General features: G+C 42.6%; 1 protein-coding gene across 2 annotated transcripts in view; it reads right to left on the bottom strand.

Moving 5' to 3' along the window:
- Nucleotides 1-18182, bottom strand: part of gins4 (GINS complex subunit 4 (Sld5 homolog)) — a 35080-nt gene that overhangs the window by 13652 nt on the left and 3246 nt on the right. Inside the window, exons 3-8 of one of the 2 annotated variants that reach the window (XM_073056874.1) lie at nucleotides 13170-13283; nucleotides 12745-12842; nucleotides 11063-11151; nucleotides 7815-7905; nucleotides 2344-2456; nucleotides 1067-1787 (exon numbers count right to left, since the gene is read on the bottom strand). In XM_073056874.1, coding sequence (XP_072912975.1) covers nucleotides 2360-2456; nucleotides 7815-7905; nucleotides 11063-11151; nucleotides 12745-12842; nucleotides 13170-13283 — 489 coding nt within the window. In that variant the 3' untranslated portion in view covers nucleotides 1067-1787; nucleotides 2344-2359. Of the gene's footprint in view, nucleotides 1-1066; nucleotides 1788-2343; nucleotides 2457-7814; nucleotides 7906-11062; nucleotides 11152-12744; nucleotides 12843-13169; nucleotides 13284-18182 lie in introns of those variants that run through there. The other variant, XM_073056865.1, reaches the window with a different exon arrangement.

Here is an 18182-nt window from a genome sequence, read left to right as displayed (position 1 = left end):
GCTACATTTTTTCTTAAACTTAAAACACCTCCACTGTTCTATTTGTGAAAGCCTGTAGTACTAAGCTTTTTATTCAGTTATTTTGCTAAAGTTAAATCTCCAGCTCCCATGAAATGATAGGAATTCTTGCATTCAAGGCAATGGTCCAGACCTCTGAATATCATGATACCAAGCCTTGAAGTATTTGAAGCAGGCAAATTAGTCAACTTGCACTCAGCAAAATTATACCATGCATCAGAAATTTCCTCACTATAACTCTCACATCTGCACAGATCAGTTCATTAAAAATAAAGTTTAATTTTAAACTGAAGGTAGAAGGGGGCGCAATTAGCAGTGGTTATGGGGAGGCTGAAAGACATCACTGGGCAAAGTCAGGGAACTAACAGCTGAATATTGAATTCAACAGGAAAGCTGAGACATAAAAGTCTTTAAACTTTGTGAGATTGTTCATCCATAATCACAAGGTCAAGAATGAGAAAACATAATCCTATTGCACATTCCACCTTACAATCGGTAGCCACTTTGTTAGGTGTGCCTGTACACCTGCTCATTAACTCATATATCTAATTAGCCAATCATTTGGCAACAACTTAATAGTTAAAAGCATGCAGACATGGTCAAGAGGTTCAGTTGTTGTTCAGACCAAACATCCGAATGGGGAAGAAATGTGATTAAGTGACTTTGACCATGGAATGGCTGTTAGTGCCAGATGGAGTGGTTTGAGTGTTCAGAAAGTGCTGATCTCCCACAACAGAGAATGGTATGAAAACAAAAAAAAATCCAGTGACCGGTAGTCTATGGGCAGAAATGCCTTGTTAATAAGATACATCAGAAGAGAATGACCAGACTGGTTCAAGCATCAATGGAAAGGCAACAGTAACTCAAATAATCACACATTACAACAGTGGGGCACAGAAGAGCGTCTCTGAATGCACAACACATTGAGGTGGACAGGCACCATGAACACAAATTCAATGGCCACTTTATTACGTAGAACTGACTAATAAACTGGCCTCTAGTGTAAAAAATATTGTGAGCTCAATTCAGTGATAATCATTGCCAGAAGTTAGTTCAAAATTCAAAGTAAATTTTATTATCAAAGTACATACATGTCAACATGTATAACCCTAAGATTTATTTTCCTGCGGGCATACTCAGCAAATCTATACAATAGTGACAATAACAGGATCAATGGACAATCAACCAGAGTGCAGAAGACAACAAACTACAAATGCAAATATAAATAAATGAGATCATTGGTTGTGGGAACATCTCAATGGATGGGCAAGTGAGTGTATTTATCCCCTTTTGTACAAGAGCCTGATGCTTGTGGGGTGATAACTGTCCTCGAACCTGGTGGTGCGAGTCCTGAGGCTCTTGTACCTTCTACCTGACAGCAGCAGCGTGAAAAGGGCATGGGCTGGGTGGTGGGGATCTCCGATGACAGATGCTGCTTTCCAACAGCAGCATTTCATGTAGATGTGCTCAGTGGCTGGGAGGGCTTTACCATGATGTACTGGGTTGAATCCACTACTTTTTGTAAGATTTTCCTTCCAAAGGCATTGGTATTTCCGTACCAGGCCATGATGCAGCCAGTCGATATACTCTCCGCTGCACATCTATAGATGCAACCCATCCTTGATTCAACAAATTCTCCTTGACCACAGCCTTTGTTTTTTACTACTTCCTTCCTCCACCACTCAGTTTCCTGCTACTCCACAGTGCTAGTTGGCATTCTGACCATCCCCTTGTAACATCCTTATCCTTACAGGTAACATCCGACATACCTATCAGATAGAAATGACCGCAGTTTATCTGTCTGTACTTTAATTAGCTTCCTCTTAAGATTTATTATTTGTCTGTTAACGGGATGCAATCATCACTGACGATACCTACATTGCTCTATCCCTAACAAGCCTTCACTCAGGAGCTTGTCAAGAATCAGCCACATTGGTGAGCCTGGGATCACTTGTTTTGCAGACCAGTTAAAAACAGCAAATTCCCTCCCACGAAGGAAGTCAGTGAACCACATGCTTTGTTTTTAAAAGTCATCTGTAGTTTTGTGTACTGAGACTAGAATTTCAGAATTAAATTACATTTAAATACTACTGTTTAATTAAATTTCACTGGATGCAAGTCCCAGGCTTGTGTAGGTTTGTCAGATAACTTATCGACTGTTTCATCATGCTCCTAACAGTTGGCCAACTGATAGTCCCTTTCCAACATCAGCACATTCCAGGGAAATCTACCAATTTCCCTCACTATCTGTGGAGGTGCCTCCAGCTCAGTGCAGTTCAAAGCAGAGACCCACTCCTTTGCACTTTACACTCGATTTCACCTTACCTCTTCATATTCCCATTTATATCAGCTGCACGGCACCACTGGCCACAAGAGGAGCAATTGTCCTGTATCGCATCAGATGTTGTGATTCTTCCTCCAAGTCAATAGTATATTCTCTGTAAGAGAAAAAGAAACACAAGCCTTAAGTAGAGATTTGTTTCAACAAGTCTTCCTCAGTTCAGATAAACTCTGCTTACAGATTCCTCTCCACAGAGGCGTGAGGATCTATCCTGCTTGTCTGCAGGCATCTTCTTTCCCAAGGTAAGGATTCCAACTCAGAGGCAAGACAGTGAGTATCCATTTAGAAAAGGGCTGAGGAGGAATTTCTTTAGCCAAAGGGTTGTGAATCTGTGGAATTCTTTGCCACAAATGGCTGTGGAAGCCAAGCCATTGGGTGTATTTAAAAGTAGACCTTTATAGATTCTTGACTGGTAAGGTGGTAAGGTGTCAAAGGTTACAGGAGAATAAGGTTGAGAGGGATAATAAATCAGGTGCTGCACTCTCGATGGTCTGAATGGGCAAATTCTGGTCTCATGGCTTGGACTGACACCTTGCCCTAGTGTCCTGTTTATTATTTATTGTAATGCCTGCACTGTTTTTGTGCACTTTATGCAGTCCAGTGTAGGTCTGTAGTCTAGTGTAGCTTTCTCTGTGTTTTTTTTTAATATTACGTAGTTCAGTCTAGATTTTTGTACTGTGTTATGTAACACCATGGTCCTGAAAAACATTGTCTCATTTTTACTATGCACTGTACCAGCAGTTATGGTCGAAATGACAATAAAAGTTGACTTGACTTGACTTGATGATCTTATTTTTCAATCAAATGGCTCTCTTTTACCAGTAGGACTGGTAAAAAAGTGCTCAGTGGTAAAATAGTAGATTTTCTGACCTGTGGATTTACACAGAGTAAGATGAGCGATCTAGCTCAGGAATTTTCAGAACTAGGGAACTCCAATACTAAAGTGCAAGAACTTGAAACACATAGCAAGATGATCAGTGTCTGAAGAGCAATAACTAAGCAGTCGTATGTGTGCGACTCAGTCCAGCTCTGAGCAAAAGCTGTCAGGATTACACCTGCCAGATTTTCTCTTTCACTCCTGAAGTGGAAAATAAAGATTGTTTGGCGATTGTCCTTATTTCTTTTATAGTTAGTCATCTTGACTTCTGTTCAACCTCACTTTATTTCAAAACTGAGCATTTAATATAGTCTCCTGCTGGATTTCAATAAACCATCAACTCTTTGATTCCTTCTCTCAGGAAATGAATATAAAAGGATTGTTTGCTGTTGGCAAGCCTCATACTTGCTCAGAAACCCAGCACGGCCACAAATCATACTTGCGCACACTAAACTGCCACCACCTTCACAGACTGCTTTCCTTCACATGAAAGAAACAACCACCCCTTATCACTTTCAGTCTCAATATTACTGGCTAAAGATCTACAGCTTCCAATATCGTCCTAATAGAGAGACCACTAGCACATAACCATTAACAAGCACCCACGGTACCTTTCCAAAACAAACTATATTGATGTGAGTTTTGGCAGCAAGAAGAGTCTCAGCAATCTGAGCTTCTGTGCTGGAGAAAGCAAAGTTCTCAGTGTGGATGATTAGCTGGTGATCCTATTGGGAAATTAAAGGATACAGCGTGTATTTAGGATTAAAGACACATGGTTGGCTGCCTGCTACATTCTACAGTTTTACCTAAGTCACTCGGGAGAGACACTGGTCTCTGGACACAGGGAGCTATGAAACAACAGCTGCCAAACTTAATAGAGCAAAATTCAAGGACAAATGGGAAAAATAATTCACCTCCACTCTGAAACTACAAAACCAAGAACAGCTCTATTAATTCCGACAATGACCCTGAGCAACACTGGATTGTGCACAACCACAACACGCACTGTACCAAATGAGGTTAGATAAATAATCTTTGTAGAAAGTAAAAGCAGAATTCTCATATTCATATGTGGAAGTTCAGAAGAAGAGCAAAACAAAAATTTGACGCCCCATATCATATGGTCGATGGAGCAGAGAGAAGGAAACAAACACCACTGGAAACATGCAATTACAATGCACTCAAAAAAGCCCAGCCCCTTCCCAGAAACAGAATCAAAGGAAAATGAAACAAATTTGTCATTTCACCTGCCTGTTATCTTCTTCCTTTATTTCAGGGAATTTTAACAAAGACGGCTGTTAAAATGTATTTTCCCCAAATATAATACACAAGACTTAATATTTCAAGAGATCTTTCAGGTTATTCCCATTGGCGTCAAAATGTAATTAGAGCACATTTTAAAATAGAAAGGAAATGTAATCTCCAAAGAGGTAGCAAAAGTCTTCAACTCTCAGTTAATCTGATGCAATTTTGGGGATTGGCGATCTTCTCTACTTTGTCCATACCTTTCTCCATTAAAGGCCCCGCCACAATTGCATCCAGAGCTCAGTCAAACAACGCCCTACCCCTATGACACTCAACAGAATTACATCTGTTACTACTTTCAACCAACTTTCTGGGGAATGACCTTAACCAAAAACTTAAGTGGAACATAATTACCATGGGAAGAAGGTGACGTCAGTGAACAACGCTATCAAGGACAACATCCTCAAGACAGCACTTGATGCAACTTCTTTCATGTCTTTTTATTTCAGATGTGGTTCTACTACTGTTGGAGTCTGTCATCTACATTATGGCTGTGTGTTTTCCGGTTGACTGGGTGATCTGGCACTTTGCTGTCTCTAAGTGTAGCATGAGACTACAAGCAAAGTGTGTGGCATGGAGGCCAGGAAGCCTGGGATTTGACTCCATCTCTCGTCGATCAAAGCGCCAAGGAAGATTGAAATTATTGAAGCGGGTTCAGAGGTGAGCGAGTTTTCAGCACTGTCTATCAGCCTCTTGCTCGCGTGTGATGGTCTTTCTCTCCCTCTTGCTCTTTGCACCCAAGGGAAGGTCCTTGTGTTCGAATGATCTCTCTCTCACTCGATGCTGTCGGAGGGTCGAGCCGGAGCAAGGTTTAATTGGCACGGTTTGTGGATTGTAGACTCCGATTCACATTTAAGATACATTCTAGTTTTCTGGTCACTTTTTTTTTGTTGCTAGTTCAGGCGACTTTGAATCAGGGCAGTCTGAACACTGAGCTGAACTGAAATATGCCTTTTGATTATGTGTTTTATATCCTGTGTTTTTACTCGGTTTTTTTGTTGCCGTTTGCGCGATTTGTTTTCTTTTGAGCATGGGGGGAGGGGGGGGTTGATTCCCCCCACTCTTTGAACAGCTTCCATGGTTCTTTATTTCATGGCTGTCTGTGGGGAACACGAGTCTCAAAGATGTATACTGATTACATTCTGTGATAGCATTTGAACAGTGGCTGCAAGAGCAAATAAATAGCTGGGTACCACCCCAGTACCCCAAAATCTTTCCACCATCTAAAAAGGCACAAATCAAAACAGACGAAAGTTTCCACTTGCCTGGGTGACTGCAGCTCCAACAACACCCAAGTAGCTCAATACTACCCAGGACAAAGCCGCCCAGTTGATTAGCACATTGGCTAGCCTGAGTATCCAGCACTAGCCACAGAGCAAAGCACCCGCAAAATGCAATGCAATTAGTTACCAAGGATTTCCCAACTGCACCAAAGCTAGGGCAACTACCTACTTGAAAGAAACAGTCATTAGGAAATGGAATAGACATCACATGCAAGTTCCTCTACAAGACTCATTATTAGGAACTGGAATTGTATTGCTACTCCTTCGTCGTCACCACCTCTAAGTCCCAGAACTCCCCATCCAAAAGCCATGTTGAAGTTTTCTCATTAAATGGACAGCGGCAGCATTTCAATGTCTACTTTGAGGGCAACCAGGAACAAGGAATGAATGCCCAAATCTGATAAATGGAAAAAAAAAAGCAAAGACAGGCGTGGTACAGGTTGGAGAAAAGTGACCACCATGAAGCAAAGTGCCATAGGTCTGGGAGCCTATGAGTAGCACAGTAGTGTGGCGATTAGCGTAATGCTAATGCAGTGCCAACAATCACCACTCAGCCTTTAATTCCCACTACTGTCTATACATTCTCCCAATGACCACATGGGTTTCCTTGGAGTGCTCCAGTTTTCTTTCACATTCCAGGAACGTATGGTTAGGGATAATAAGTTGTGGGCACACTACTTTGATACTGGATGCATGGCGACAACTGCAGGCAGCCTGGCACAACCCTCGCTGATTTGATTTGCCACGGTTCACTGTTTACTTCCGTGTTTTGATATACATGTACCAAATAAAGTTAACTTTAATCTTTATCAACAGAAAACCAAAAGCAAACGCTACTTTCATCCCTCCGATTGTGTGGCACTCACAAATACTGGTTGACATTCTGGCACAGCTTAATGGGCAGAAACTTGAGAAGTTTATCAGACTAACTAAAACTATCCAAACTGGCAAAGTCCTTTGGGTGAGACATTAGACCAAAGTCTTATATAACATCAAGAGCTTTTGACAAATAATGAAGATTCAGTTATAATTCTGGAACAGAACAGGCTATACCATATTCTCTCATAAACAACCAAAAGGCAAGATGTCACTATGCTTTTTTCAGAACCTCAGTGGTCACAACAGATGCTGCATTGCTCATGACATAGTGAAGACCCAATAAAGGGTCAGAATCTTCAGCTCATTCAGTCTGCACCAACCGTCAACCACCTAGTTATTTTCCCCAAACTCTCATCACTGCTCCTTGGGTTTTAGCAAACACTTACACACAAAGAGCAACATACAATGGACAATTAACTTAGCAAACCATATATCATTGTCTGTTGGAGGAAACTGGAGGCTCCAGATGAAACCCAGTCTTAGGAAGAATCTGCAACCTCCCCACAGACAGCAGAGGTCATGTTTGGACCCAGTTAGTGCTACTGCCCCAGAGTTCAAACAACCTGGGTATGACCCTCTCCTTCTATGCCATTTGATTCCATGGACTCCGCAAACTCCAGCTGTGACTCCATCAGCTTCCTCTAGGTGTTCTGGTTTCCTCCTACATTCCACTGTGTTGGCAGGTTAACTGGCCGCTGTAAATTATTGCTAGCAGAGGTAAGCAGCAAAATAATCAAATGAAAGTTGATGGGTACATGAAAGAGAACAAGGTGCAGAGCTCCAGAGAAACGAGAAAGGTATGGGACTGATGATATTGTTCTACTGGAAACCAAAATGACCTCGATGGGCTGAACGGTCCCATTCTGTATCGTAATGTTGTACTTGCAACTTCTCCTGTCCATCTTGATGTGCAATCCGACACCCATTCTCGTGCAATAAACACACAAATGCACATGACAGACGGCTGTCAACGACAGTGCTCACTGATCAACTGCAACTGGCACAAAAGGTCAACGGTTGGGAGAAACAGCTTTTTCTGTTACCGATACTGATAACGTAGCTCTGTTTTCACAGTTTGTAAAGCAGCTTAGCCACGCACATACACTCTTACCTCTGATCCTCTGTCTCAGGCTCCACCAGCACGTTCTCCTGCTTCTCCTTCACTCTCAGAAAAACAAAGGAATCCATGTTGGGCTTGGGAACTGAGGCAGAAAGATGAACAAGTTCAGTGAAGTCTAACAGCAGCAGGTGAGGATGAATTAAAGGCTTAAACAGGCATTTCCCATGTTATGACACTTCAGACAACAGAAATCCATCATAGAGTACTACAGCACAGAAAGAAACTCTTTGGCCCATCTATTCTGTGCCAAACTATTACTCTGTCTCATCCAATTGACCTGAACTTGGATGATAGCCCTCCATTCCCTCCAACCCATGTACTTACCTAAACTTCTTTTAAACGTTGAAACTGAACCCGTATCCACCACTTTCACTGGCAGCTCATTCCACACTCTCACCACTCTGTTCATGTTCCTCTTATATATATTGTACCTTTCACTCCCAACCTATGACCTCTAGTTCAAGTCTCACCCAACCCAGTGGGGAAAGCCTGTTTGCATTTACCCTATCCATACCTCTCATATTTTTGAAACTCCATCAAATCTCCTCTCATTCTACTGTGCTCCAAGGAATAAAGTCCTAATCTATTCAACCTTCCCTGTAACTCAGGCCCACAAATCCCAGCAAGATCCTTGTAAATTTTAAACACAAAGTACACTGCAGATGCTGAGGTCAAAGCAACACGTACAAACACGCTGGAGGAACTCAGCAGGTCGGACAGCATCCGTGGAAACGAGCAGTCAATGTTTTGGGCTGAGACCCTTCGTCAGGACTGCCCGAGCTATCCTCTAATCCTACAGCACCTCACACGTGGACATTTTAAATATCTCTGCCAGGCCCACTGCAATTTCTGCACTAGTCTCCCACAATGTCCAGGGGACCTTAGGCCACAAACTTATCAATCACCCCTCGTATTTCTTACAACAGTCTGCGTTCTCTCCACAAATTTGTTCCTCTAAATCCCTGGGACTGTTGGGTGATCTGTAATATAGCCCCATTAACGTTGTTATTATTTTCTTAATACTCGGTTCCACCCATTATGCCTCACTAGACGAGTTCTCCAGTCTGTTGTGATTGAGCGCTGTCATGACATTTTCCCTGGCTAGTAACACCACCCCTTCTCCTTTAATCTCTCCTGCTCTGCTCTGTCTCAAATAACGGAGCCCTGGAATATTGAGCTGCATGTCTTGCCCCTCCTGAAACCAAGTCTCACTAACAGCTACAATATCATTATTCCAGGTGTTGAATTATGTATCTTGTAAACCTCCTGCGTTTACTTATTTACTTTTTCAACATGAGTTCAGTAAGAGGATATTTTTATTCCATAAAGATGGAGTGAAGTCATGGATTATATAGGGATTACAGAGAAGATAGTGCTTGCTGTTTGCTAGCGATAATATGTTGCAACTGTACAAGACATTGTCAAAACCACACTTGGTCTCAGTAGGTGCACAGTTTTAGTCATCCCCTTATAGGAAAGACATTATCAGCTCGTACTTCTCGACGCACGTGCTGATGACGCAGTTTCACAATACGGAAAATCATATAGTTTTCTAGGAATGCGACTGACCCTCACCCTCAAAGCAAAGGAGGGTATGGGGGGAGTTGCCTGTAATCTTGGACACAATGCCACAAGACTGTGAGGAGTGGTATACCTCCAAAATAATCACCAGCAGCAGAAAAATGCAACTTCCAATCATGCCACAACAGGATTGATTCAAACTGTTTAAGCAGGCAAGAAGTGGCTGTTAAATATCCTCCACCATTCAGTGAGATCACAGCTAAACCTGTCCGCCATCTATTTTTCCATCTTATTCCTATACTTTCTGATTCCTTGTGCATTGAAATGACCCCACAGCCGAGAATCCAAGACTCAAAAAGGAACTTGTCAACTCAGCCCTAAAGGGTTGCTTATTATTAAGCAGAGAAACAGGCTCATCAGACCAAGTCCCCTAGCTCATCCATTTGCCTGTCTTTGGCCTACATCCCTTGAAATCAACCTACATTCATCTAAAATCTACCTTAAAAACCTTTTAAAGATTGTAACTGTACCCGCCTTACCACTTCTTCTGTCAGTTTATCTTGCATAGCGACACTCTCTGTGTGAAAATACTATACCCTCAGGTCTCTTTTAAATATTTCCCCCTCACCTTAAAGTTATGTCCTCTAGTTTTAGAATCCCCCTATTCGGAGAAGACAGACCATTCAGCTTACATCTGCCCCTCATGATTTTATAAACTTCTTACAAGATCACTCCTCAAACCTCCTACACGCCAAAGAAAACTCAAGCCTATCAAGTCTCTCCTTATAATTCACATCTCCAGTTCCACTAACACCCTTGCAAACTGTTTTCAACCCTTTCTAGCTTAATAACATCCTTCTAATTGTTTGACGATTAGAATTGCACTAAGTATTCCAAAATGCGATCGTGCCAACAACTTGTACAGTTGCAAAATGACGCACTGTTCTGTATTTAGCGCCCTGATTGATAAAGGCAGCTGTGTGAAATGTCCTCGTTGAAACTCTGTCTACCTCCGTCACCGCTTTCAGGGAACTATGTACTTCTATCAGGTCTCCCTGTCCTATAAGACTTTCCTGGGCCTTGCTATTTACCGTGTAAGCACTGCCCCAGGAGAATTTACCTTCACATTTGTTTGAGATAAATTCCATCTAATATTCCTTGGCCTGTTATAATGATCTAGGTCCTGTTTTAATCTTATAGACAACATTCTGCACTGTCTTTGATACCATCAATTTTGAAGAGATCTGCAAACCTTCATCTAAATTGTTAATATAAATGAAAAAGCAACACAGCCCAGCATCAATGCATGTGCCACATCTCTGGTAATAGACTTCTAGTCCGAATAACCACTCTCTGAATCCTACCAACCAAGTCAATTAGCAAGGTCACCTTGGATCTATGTGGTTCGACCTTCCGTACGAGCTAACCCTGCAGGATCTGTTCAAAGGCTTTGCTAAAGTCCATGTAGACAATGTCTACTGCCCTCCCCCATCAAACCTCTGGATTCCCTCTTCAAAAAAATCAATCAAACACATGAGACACGATGTCCCATGCATGAAGCTATGCTGACTATCCCTAATCTGTCCCTGTCTTTCCAAATGCAGATAGATTCTGTCTTTCAGAATCTTTTGTCCTTGTAGCCCTTCTTAAATAAAGGCACAGAATTATCTTTTTCCAACTAAGAGATTAAGAAGCTCACTCAAGAGAAGGCTACTCACCAGCTTTCAACATGTCCAGAGCTTGCAGATTAGGAGGCATGCGCTTCAAGGCAAGGTTCTTCAGGTGTGCTTCACAATTTGCCGCATATCTTTGAATCAAAACAGTGAGCAACTCAGTGAAACAGAACTAAGAGTGCCTCATGCAGCAAGATATTGCTGGCGTTTGAGCTTTCAGAGTAAGCTATCATTCTATCCCCAATTTAGGAGGAAGGTTTGACTCCTCAGCCCAAGATCACATCATCTGGCTCCAAGAAAACATCCAGTTTAAATATTAACCACAGCATTCCTGTGCTGCTCTTCAGAAAGAGCAGCCCCTTTTTTATGACACATTAAACATTTACCTGCAGATGTTTTAGAAACTCTTATGGATTTTGATTCTAATGCAGTAGAGTAAATTAAAATCTCAATCCCTCAATTTTAATACACTAAACCTTACACTTACTTCCTAGCCCTGACTTTAACTCATAACTGAAAATGTTCTTCAGAATAAGAGCTTGAGTTTACTCGAGTTTAAACAAGAGAACATGATTTTGCCTTTGAAGTCTGTTCTGCCTTTCAATTAAAACATGACGAATTATGACCTAACTCCATATTCCTTTTTAATCTGCAGTTGCTGGAAATCCAAGTAACACACACAAAATGCTGGAGGAATTCAGCAGGCCAAGCAATATCTATGAAATAGAGTAAACTGCCGATGTTTCAGGCCAAGGAGATTGGTGCTCGAGAGGAATAGGTTGGGTGTGTTGTCTAGAAAAAAGCAGACAGCTTTATGTATAGGGACTGTCTATGTCTATGGGTAGCCTCCAACCTGATGGCATGAAGCTCCAGTAATTGCAGCCCCCTTTACATTTTCCCTTCTCACCTGCCCATCACCTCCCTCTGGTGCTCCACCCCTTCCCTTTCCTCCATGGTCTTCTACGCTCTCCTATCATATTTCCCATTCTCCAGCCTTTTATATCTCTCACCAATTAACTTCTCAACTCTTTACTTCACCCCTCCTCACCCCCTCCCAGTTTCACCTATCACCGACTACCTTGTCTTTCTTCCTCCCCTTCCCCCACCTTCTTACTCTGACATCTCATCTTTTTTCTCCAGTCCTGATGAAAGGTCTCAGCCGAAAACATTGACAGTTTACTCTTTTCCATAGATGCTGCCTGGCCTGCTGAGTTCCTCCAGCATCCAGCATTCCATATTCCTTCTGTCCCATTTCCCTAAACATGGTTTAAAACGGTTGCTGCTCACCAAGGCTCTGGAATCAGAAACATAATAAAGAACAAAAACCTTGGAAAAACATAGCAACAGGATACACAGCAACCAATGGCACGGATTGGGCAAGCAAATTGAAACTTTCAGAACTAGCACCAGAAGGCATAGAGAAATACTAGTATTCTGGTGCCACTGATACCACAGGCACAGAAATGACTATATGGGATTCATCTAAGATTATTAATCTTCTCCTTATTAAAAAACCTAGATATACAATTTACATCCAGTACCATCTGTGGGGATGATGCCCACCTTCTCACCACCAGTTAGAATCATTTTTGAATTTCCTATCCAATTATATTTGCAAACAAGTTCAGAGAAGTTTAAGAACGTTAAAATTGAGAGATTGGGAATAGTTGGCAATGACTGGTTTACCCTTCCTTGTGGTGGGAACAGTGTCCCTTTGCAGTACTCACTCTTTTGCAAAAGCAGCTTCTTGTGCAGATAAATAAGAAGGTTCTGTCTCAAGACGGGACTTCTCCTTCTCTAAAATGTGAGGAAAAAACTTCTCAATCTAGAAAGAGGAAGAACAATATTTTTGCTCTGAGCAATTTAAAATTAAATTGAATTTTCTAGGCAAGTTATGAAAATTAAAATGCCGGAACCATTCAATCTGGCATTCAATCCTTCTCCTCAAAGAACAGGCAATGCTTTTCTTAGAGAATTTAGTTTGCAGAATAAAATAACTCTGGTCACACCAATCAAGTCAAACTGACAAACCAAAAAACTACTGCAGTTTGTGATAAATCCTGTTGTTCACTTTGTCAGCACATGACCCTACTCTGCTACAGATCAATGTAAATATACTCCTGCTGAAAAACCAGAAGCATGAATTCCATACCTTTTGTAACCGAGACCTCAAATAGCTGCTGAGGACGTAACGAATCCTCTCCATTTCCATCCTGTGAATGGTGATTTTCAGGTCTCCCTTCTTGGCTCGCTGCAGATTCTTTTCCTATAGACCAGATTATAATAAAAACCGAACCATACAATATTAGCCTCACAGTCGCTTTAAGTCATTTTTAAAATATTTTACACGAAACAAACTGCATTAAGGTTGGGCAGGTTGAAATACACCTCCAATTAATCTGTTTAGCATATTGCTGGTGTAGAGAAGAGTGCTAATGAGGATGCTAACAAATGCCTTGGCATCCGTACGTTCCAGCTGGAAGGCCAGACGGCATCAGAGATTAACCTTTGAACCAAAGGATGCCAAGACCATTAGTATCCAGAAATTTTCCATTAGGGAGTTAATCCATAGCAGGAGCTTGAATCCAGGATGTCAAAGAGCAGAGGAGTTACCACTGTTCCAACCAATCTTTGTCCTTCATTCAACATTACCAGAGCAGATTAACAGTTTGATATCATAGTGCAAAAGCTCACCGAGTGCAAAATATCTACTGTGTTTCCTACAACACTGACCATGTTTTTAAAAATCAAGTGTGTTGGGATGTACGAGGGTTATAAATAGCAAGCCTTTTTCACTAACCACATCATATTATCTAATCCATCAGAAGAATCATTATCAACACTTGATGGTACATTTTTGTTGGTGCTAGTATATGCCTGTAAGAACAGCATGTTGCTCAATACATAATAGCTTGCTACCATATAGTAGGTGGATCAGTTAGATGATAGATAGATAGATAGATAGATACTTTATTCATCCCCATGGGGAAATTCAACTTTTTTTTCCAATGTCCCATACACTTGTTGTAGCAAAACTAATTACATACAATACTTAACTCAGTAAAAAATATGATATGCATCTAAATCACTATCTCAAAAAGCATTAATAATAGCTTTTAAAAAGTTCTTAAGTCCTGGCGGTTGAATTGTAAAGCCTAATGGCATTGGGGAGTATTGACCTCTTCATCCTGTCTGAGGAGCATTGCATCGATAGTAACCTGTCGCTGAAACTGCTTCTCTGTCTCTGGATGGTGCTATGTAGAGGATGTTCAGAGTTTTCCATAATTGACCGTAGCCTACTCAGCGCCCTTCGCTCAGCTACCGATGTTAAACTCTCCAGCACTTTGCCCACGACAGAGCCCGCCTTCCTTACCAGCTTATTAAGACGTGAGGCGTCCCTCTTCTTAATGCTTCCTCCCCAACACGCCACCACAAAGAAGAGGGCGCTCTCCACAACTGACCTATAGAACATCTTCAGCATCTCACTACAGACATTGAATGACGCCAACCGTCTAAGGAAGTACAGTCGACTCTGTGCCTTCCTGCACAAGGCATCTGTGTTGGCAGTCCAGTCTAGCTTCTCGTCTAACTGTACTCCCAGATACTTGTAGGTCTTAACCTGCTCCACACATTGTCCATTAATGATCACTGGCTCCATATGAGGCCTAGATCTCCTAAAGTCCACCACCATCTCCTTGGTCTTGGTGATATTGAGACGCAGGTAGTTTGAGTTGCACCATATCACAAAGTCCTGTATCAGTTTCCTATACTCCTCCTCCTGTCCATTCCTGACACACCCCACTATGGCCGTGTCATCAGCGAACTTCTGCACATGGCAGGACTCCGAGTTATATTGGAAGTCTGATGTGTACAGGGTGAACAGGACTGGAGAGAGTACGGTTCCCTGCGGTGCTCCTGTGCTGCTGACCACCGTGTCAGACCTACAGTCTCCCAACCGCACATACTGAGGTCTATCTGTCAAGTAGACTATTAACTATTAACCATGACAATGACATTGCCTTGAGGAAATATGACACAGGAGTGAGGTTACTGCCTCCTGGCACCAGCAACCTAGGTTTAATCCTCATCTCCAGTGCTGTTTGTGTGGAGTTTACACCTTCTCCCTGGTCTGCTTGGCATTCCTCCAGATGCCTTGCTTCCCTCCCACAACCCAAACATTGCAAGTTGCCCCGAATGTAAAGGAGAGTGATTGAATCTGGGGGAATTTGGCAAGTCTGATCACCTGGCTGTATTTCTACTCCCGGCATATAGGCAGCAACAGAGGTCAGCACCATGAAGGTATGGTCAGGGGAGGCGGAGAAGCTCTTACAGGACTGATTTGAATCAGTGGACTGGACCATGTTCAGGGATTCATCTTTGGATCTGAATGAACATGAATGAACATCACTGACTTCAGGCTTTGTGTGGATGGGCGCATGCCTTTGAGAAAATACTGGTCATACTGCACCCAAACCAGAAACCATGGATGAACCAGGAGATATGGTTATCTGAAGGCTAGGTATATGACGTTCAAGACTAGTGATCCAGAACCCTACAAGAAATCCAGGTAAGGTCGGCAGAGGCTATTGTAGGAGCAAAAAGGCAATTCCATGTGAAGCTAGAGACACGATCAGATGCATGATAATTATGGCAGGATTTGCATGCCATTACTCCCAAAAAGGCAAAACCTAACAGCATAAATGGCCGTGATGCTGCTTCACTCCTCAATGACTTCACCGCCTTTTAAGCGCGCTTTGAAAGGGAGAATAAAACTACATCTGTGTGAATCCCCATAGCATGAGGTAATCCTGTGACCTGTCTCAGAGGCCAATGTCAGAACATCCTTCAAGAGGGTGAAGCCTTGCAAGGCATCAGACCCCAATGGTGCTGAAATGGTACCTGGCATGGTACTGAAAACCTGCGCCAACCCGTTGGCAGGAGTGCTCAAGGACATCCCCGATCTCTCATTGCTGCAGTCAGAGGCTCCCACCTGCTTCAAAAGATCATCGATCATATCTGTGCCCAAGAACAGCATGGTGAGCTGCCTCACCGACTATCGCCCAGAAGCACACACACCTACTGTGTTGAAGTGCTTTGAGAGGTTGGTCATGGCTAGAATTAACTCCTGCATGGGCAAGGACATGTGCAGGCTACAATTTACCTACTGCCTCACAGGCCTACAGCAGACACAATCTCACTGGCTCTCCACTCAGCCTTGGACAACCCGGATAACTGCAGGCTACAGTTTATTGATTACAGCTCAGCGTTCAACACCGTCATCCCCTCAGTACTAATCAACAAGCTGCAAATCCTGGACCTCTGTACCTCCCTCTGCAACTGCACCCTTGGCTTCCTCATTATGGGAGACCACAGTCGGTGCATATCAGTAATAACTTCACCTCAGTGACATTCAACATAGGTACATGGCCGGGATGCGAGCTTAGCCCACCGCTCAACTCTCTCTATACTCATGACTGTGTGGTTAAGCATAGCTCAAACACCATCTACAAATTTGCTGATGTTGTTGGCAGAATCTTAGATGGTGACAGGAGTGAGACAGATCAGCTGGTTTATTGTCATTTTCACCATAGCTGCTGGTACAGTGCATAGTAAAAATGAGACAACGTTTTTCAGGACCATGGTGTTACATGACACAGTACAAAAAACTAGACTGAACTACGCAATAAAAAAAAAGAAAGCTACACTAGACTACAGACCTACACAGGACTGCATAAAGTGCACAAAAAAAGTGCAGGCATTTACAATAAATAATAAACAGGACAGTAGGGCAAGTTGTCAGTCCAGGCTTTGGGTATTGAGGAGTCTGATAGCTTGGGGGAAGAAACTGTTACATAGTCTGGTCGTGAGAGCCCAAATGCTTCGGAGCCTTTTCCTAGACGGCAGGAGGGAGAAGAGATTGTATGAGGGGTGCAGGGGGTCCTTCATAATGCTGTTTCCTTTGTGGATGCAACGTGTAGTGTAAATGTCTGTAATGGCTGGAAAAAAAGACCCCGATGATCTTCTCAGCTGACGTCACTATTCGCTGCAGGGTCTTGCGATCCGAGATGGTGCAATTTCCGTACCAGGCAGTGATGCAGCTGCTCAGGATGCTCTCAATACAACCCCTGTAGAATGTGATGAGGATGGTGGGTGGAAGATGGACTTTCCTCAGCCTTCGCAAAAAGTAGAGACACTGCTGGGCTTTCTTTGCTATGGAGCTGGTGCTGAGGGACCAGGTGAGATTCTCTATCAGGTGAACACCAAGAAATTTGGTGCTCTTTACGATCTCTACCGAGGAGTCGTCGATGTTCAGCGGGGAGTGGTAGCTCCGTGCCCTCCTGAAGTCAACAAGCATCAATGTCAGCAATGTTCTTACACTCAATGGCAGCAAGACCAAGGAATTGACTGTAGACTTCAGGAAGAGGAAGTCGAGGGAATACACGGTAGTCCTCACTGATGGGTCAGAGGTGGAAAGGATGAGCAGCTTAAAGTTCCTGGGTGCCAAAGTCACTAAAGATCAAGCCTGGGCCCAATGTATTGAAGCAATTGTGAGGAAGGTACATTAGCAGCTGTATTTTATTAGGAGCTTGAAGAGATTTGAAGGGATTTGGTGTGTCAGCAAAGACTAGCAAATCTCTACTGATGTATGGTGGAGTGCATCTGACTGGTTGCATTACCATCTGAAATGGAGGCTCCATTGTACAGGATGAAAAGAGGCTAGAAAGGTTACAGACTCAGCCAGCTCCATCTTGGGCATAAGCCTCCTCACCAGAGGATGTCTTCAAAAGGAGGCATCCATCATTCAGATCTAGGACACAACCCCCTTCTCATTACTATTGTCAGAGAGGAAATACTGTAAATACACTCTGCATTTTAAAACAGCTTCTATCCCTCTACCATCAAATTTCTGAATACTCTATAAACATTACCCACTAGTCCTCTTTTGCACTATTTATTTTATTTTGTATTTTAATCTATAGTCATTTGTTTATGTCTTGTACTGCACAGCTGCCACAAAACGACAAATCTTACGACATGCCAGTCATCATAAAGCTGATTCTGAAATGAAAGAAGTGTGGTGAGAATAAAAGTGAGGCCATTTTGGATTAGTGTAAGTGGTTGAAAACAGCCCTTTAACCTGCTGTTTGATACAAGCTCTATGAAA

This window comes from Hemitrygon akajei, chromosome 1 (genome assembly GCF_048418815.1).
Source record: "Hemitrygon akajei chromosome 1, sHemAka1.3, whole genome shotgun sequence".
Taxonomy (NCBI): Eukaryota; Metazoa; Chordata; class Chondrichthyes; order Myliobatiformes; family Dasyatidae; genus Hemitrygon; species Hemitrygon akajei.
Note: the sequence above shows the minus strand (reverse complement) of the source record. Positions and strands in the feature narration are given on the sequence as shown.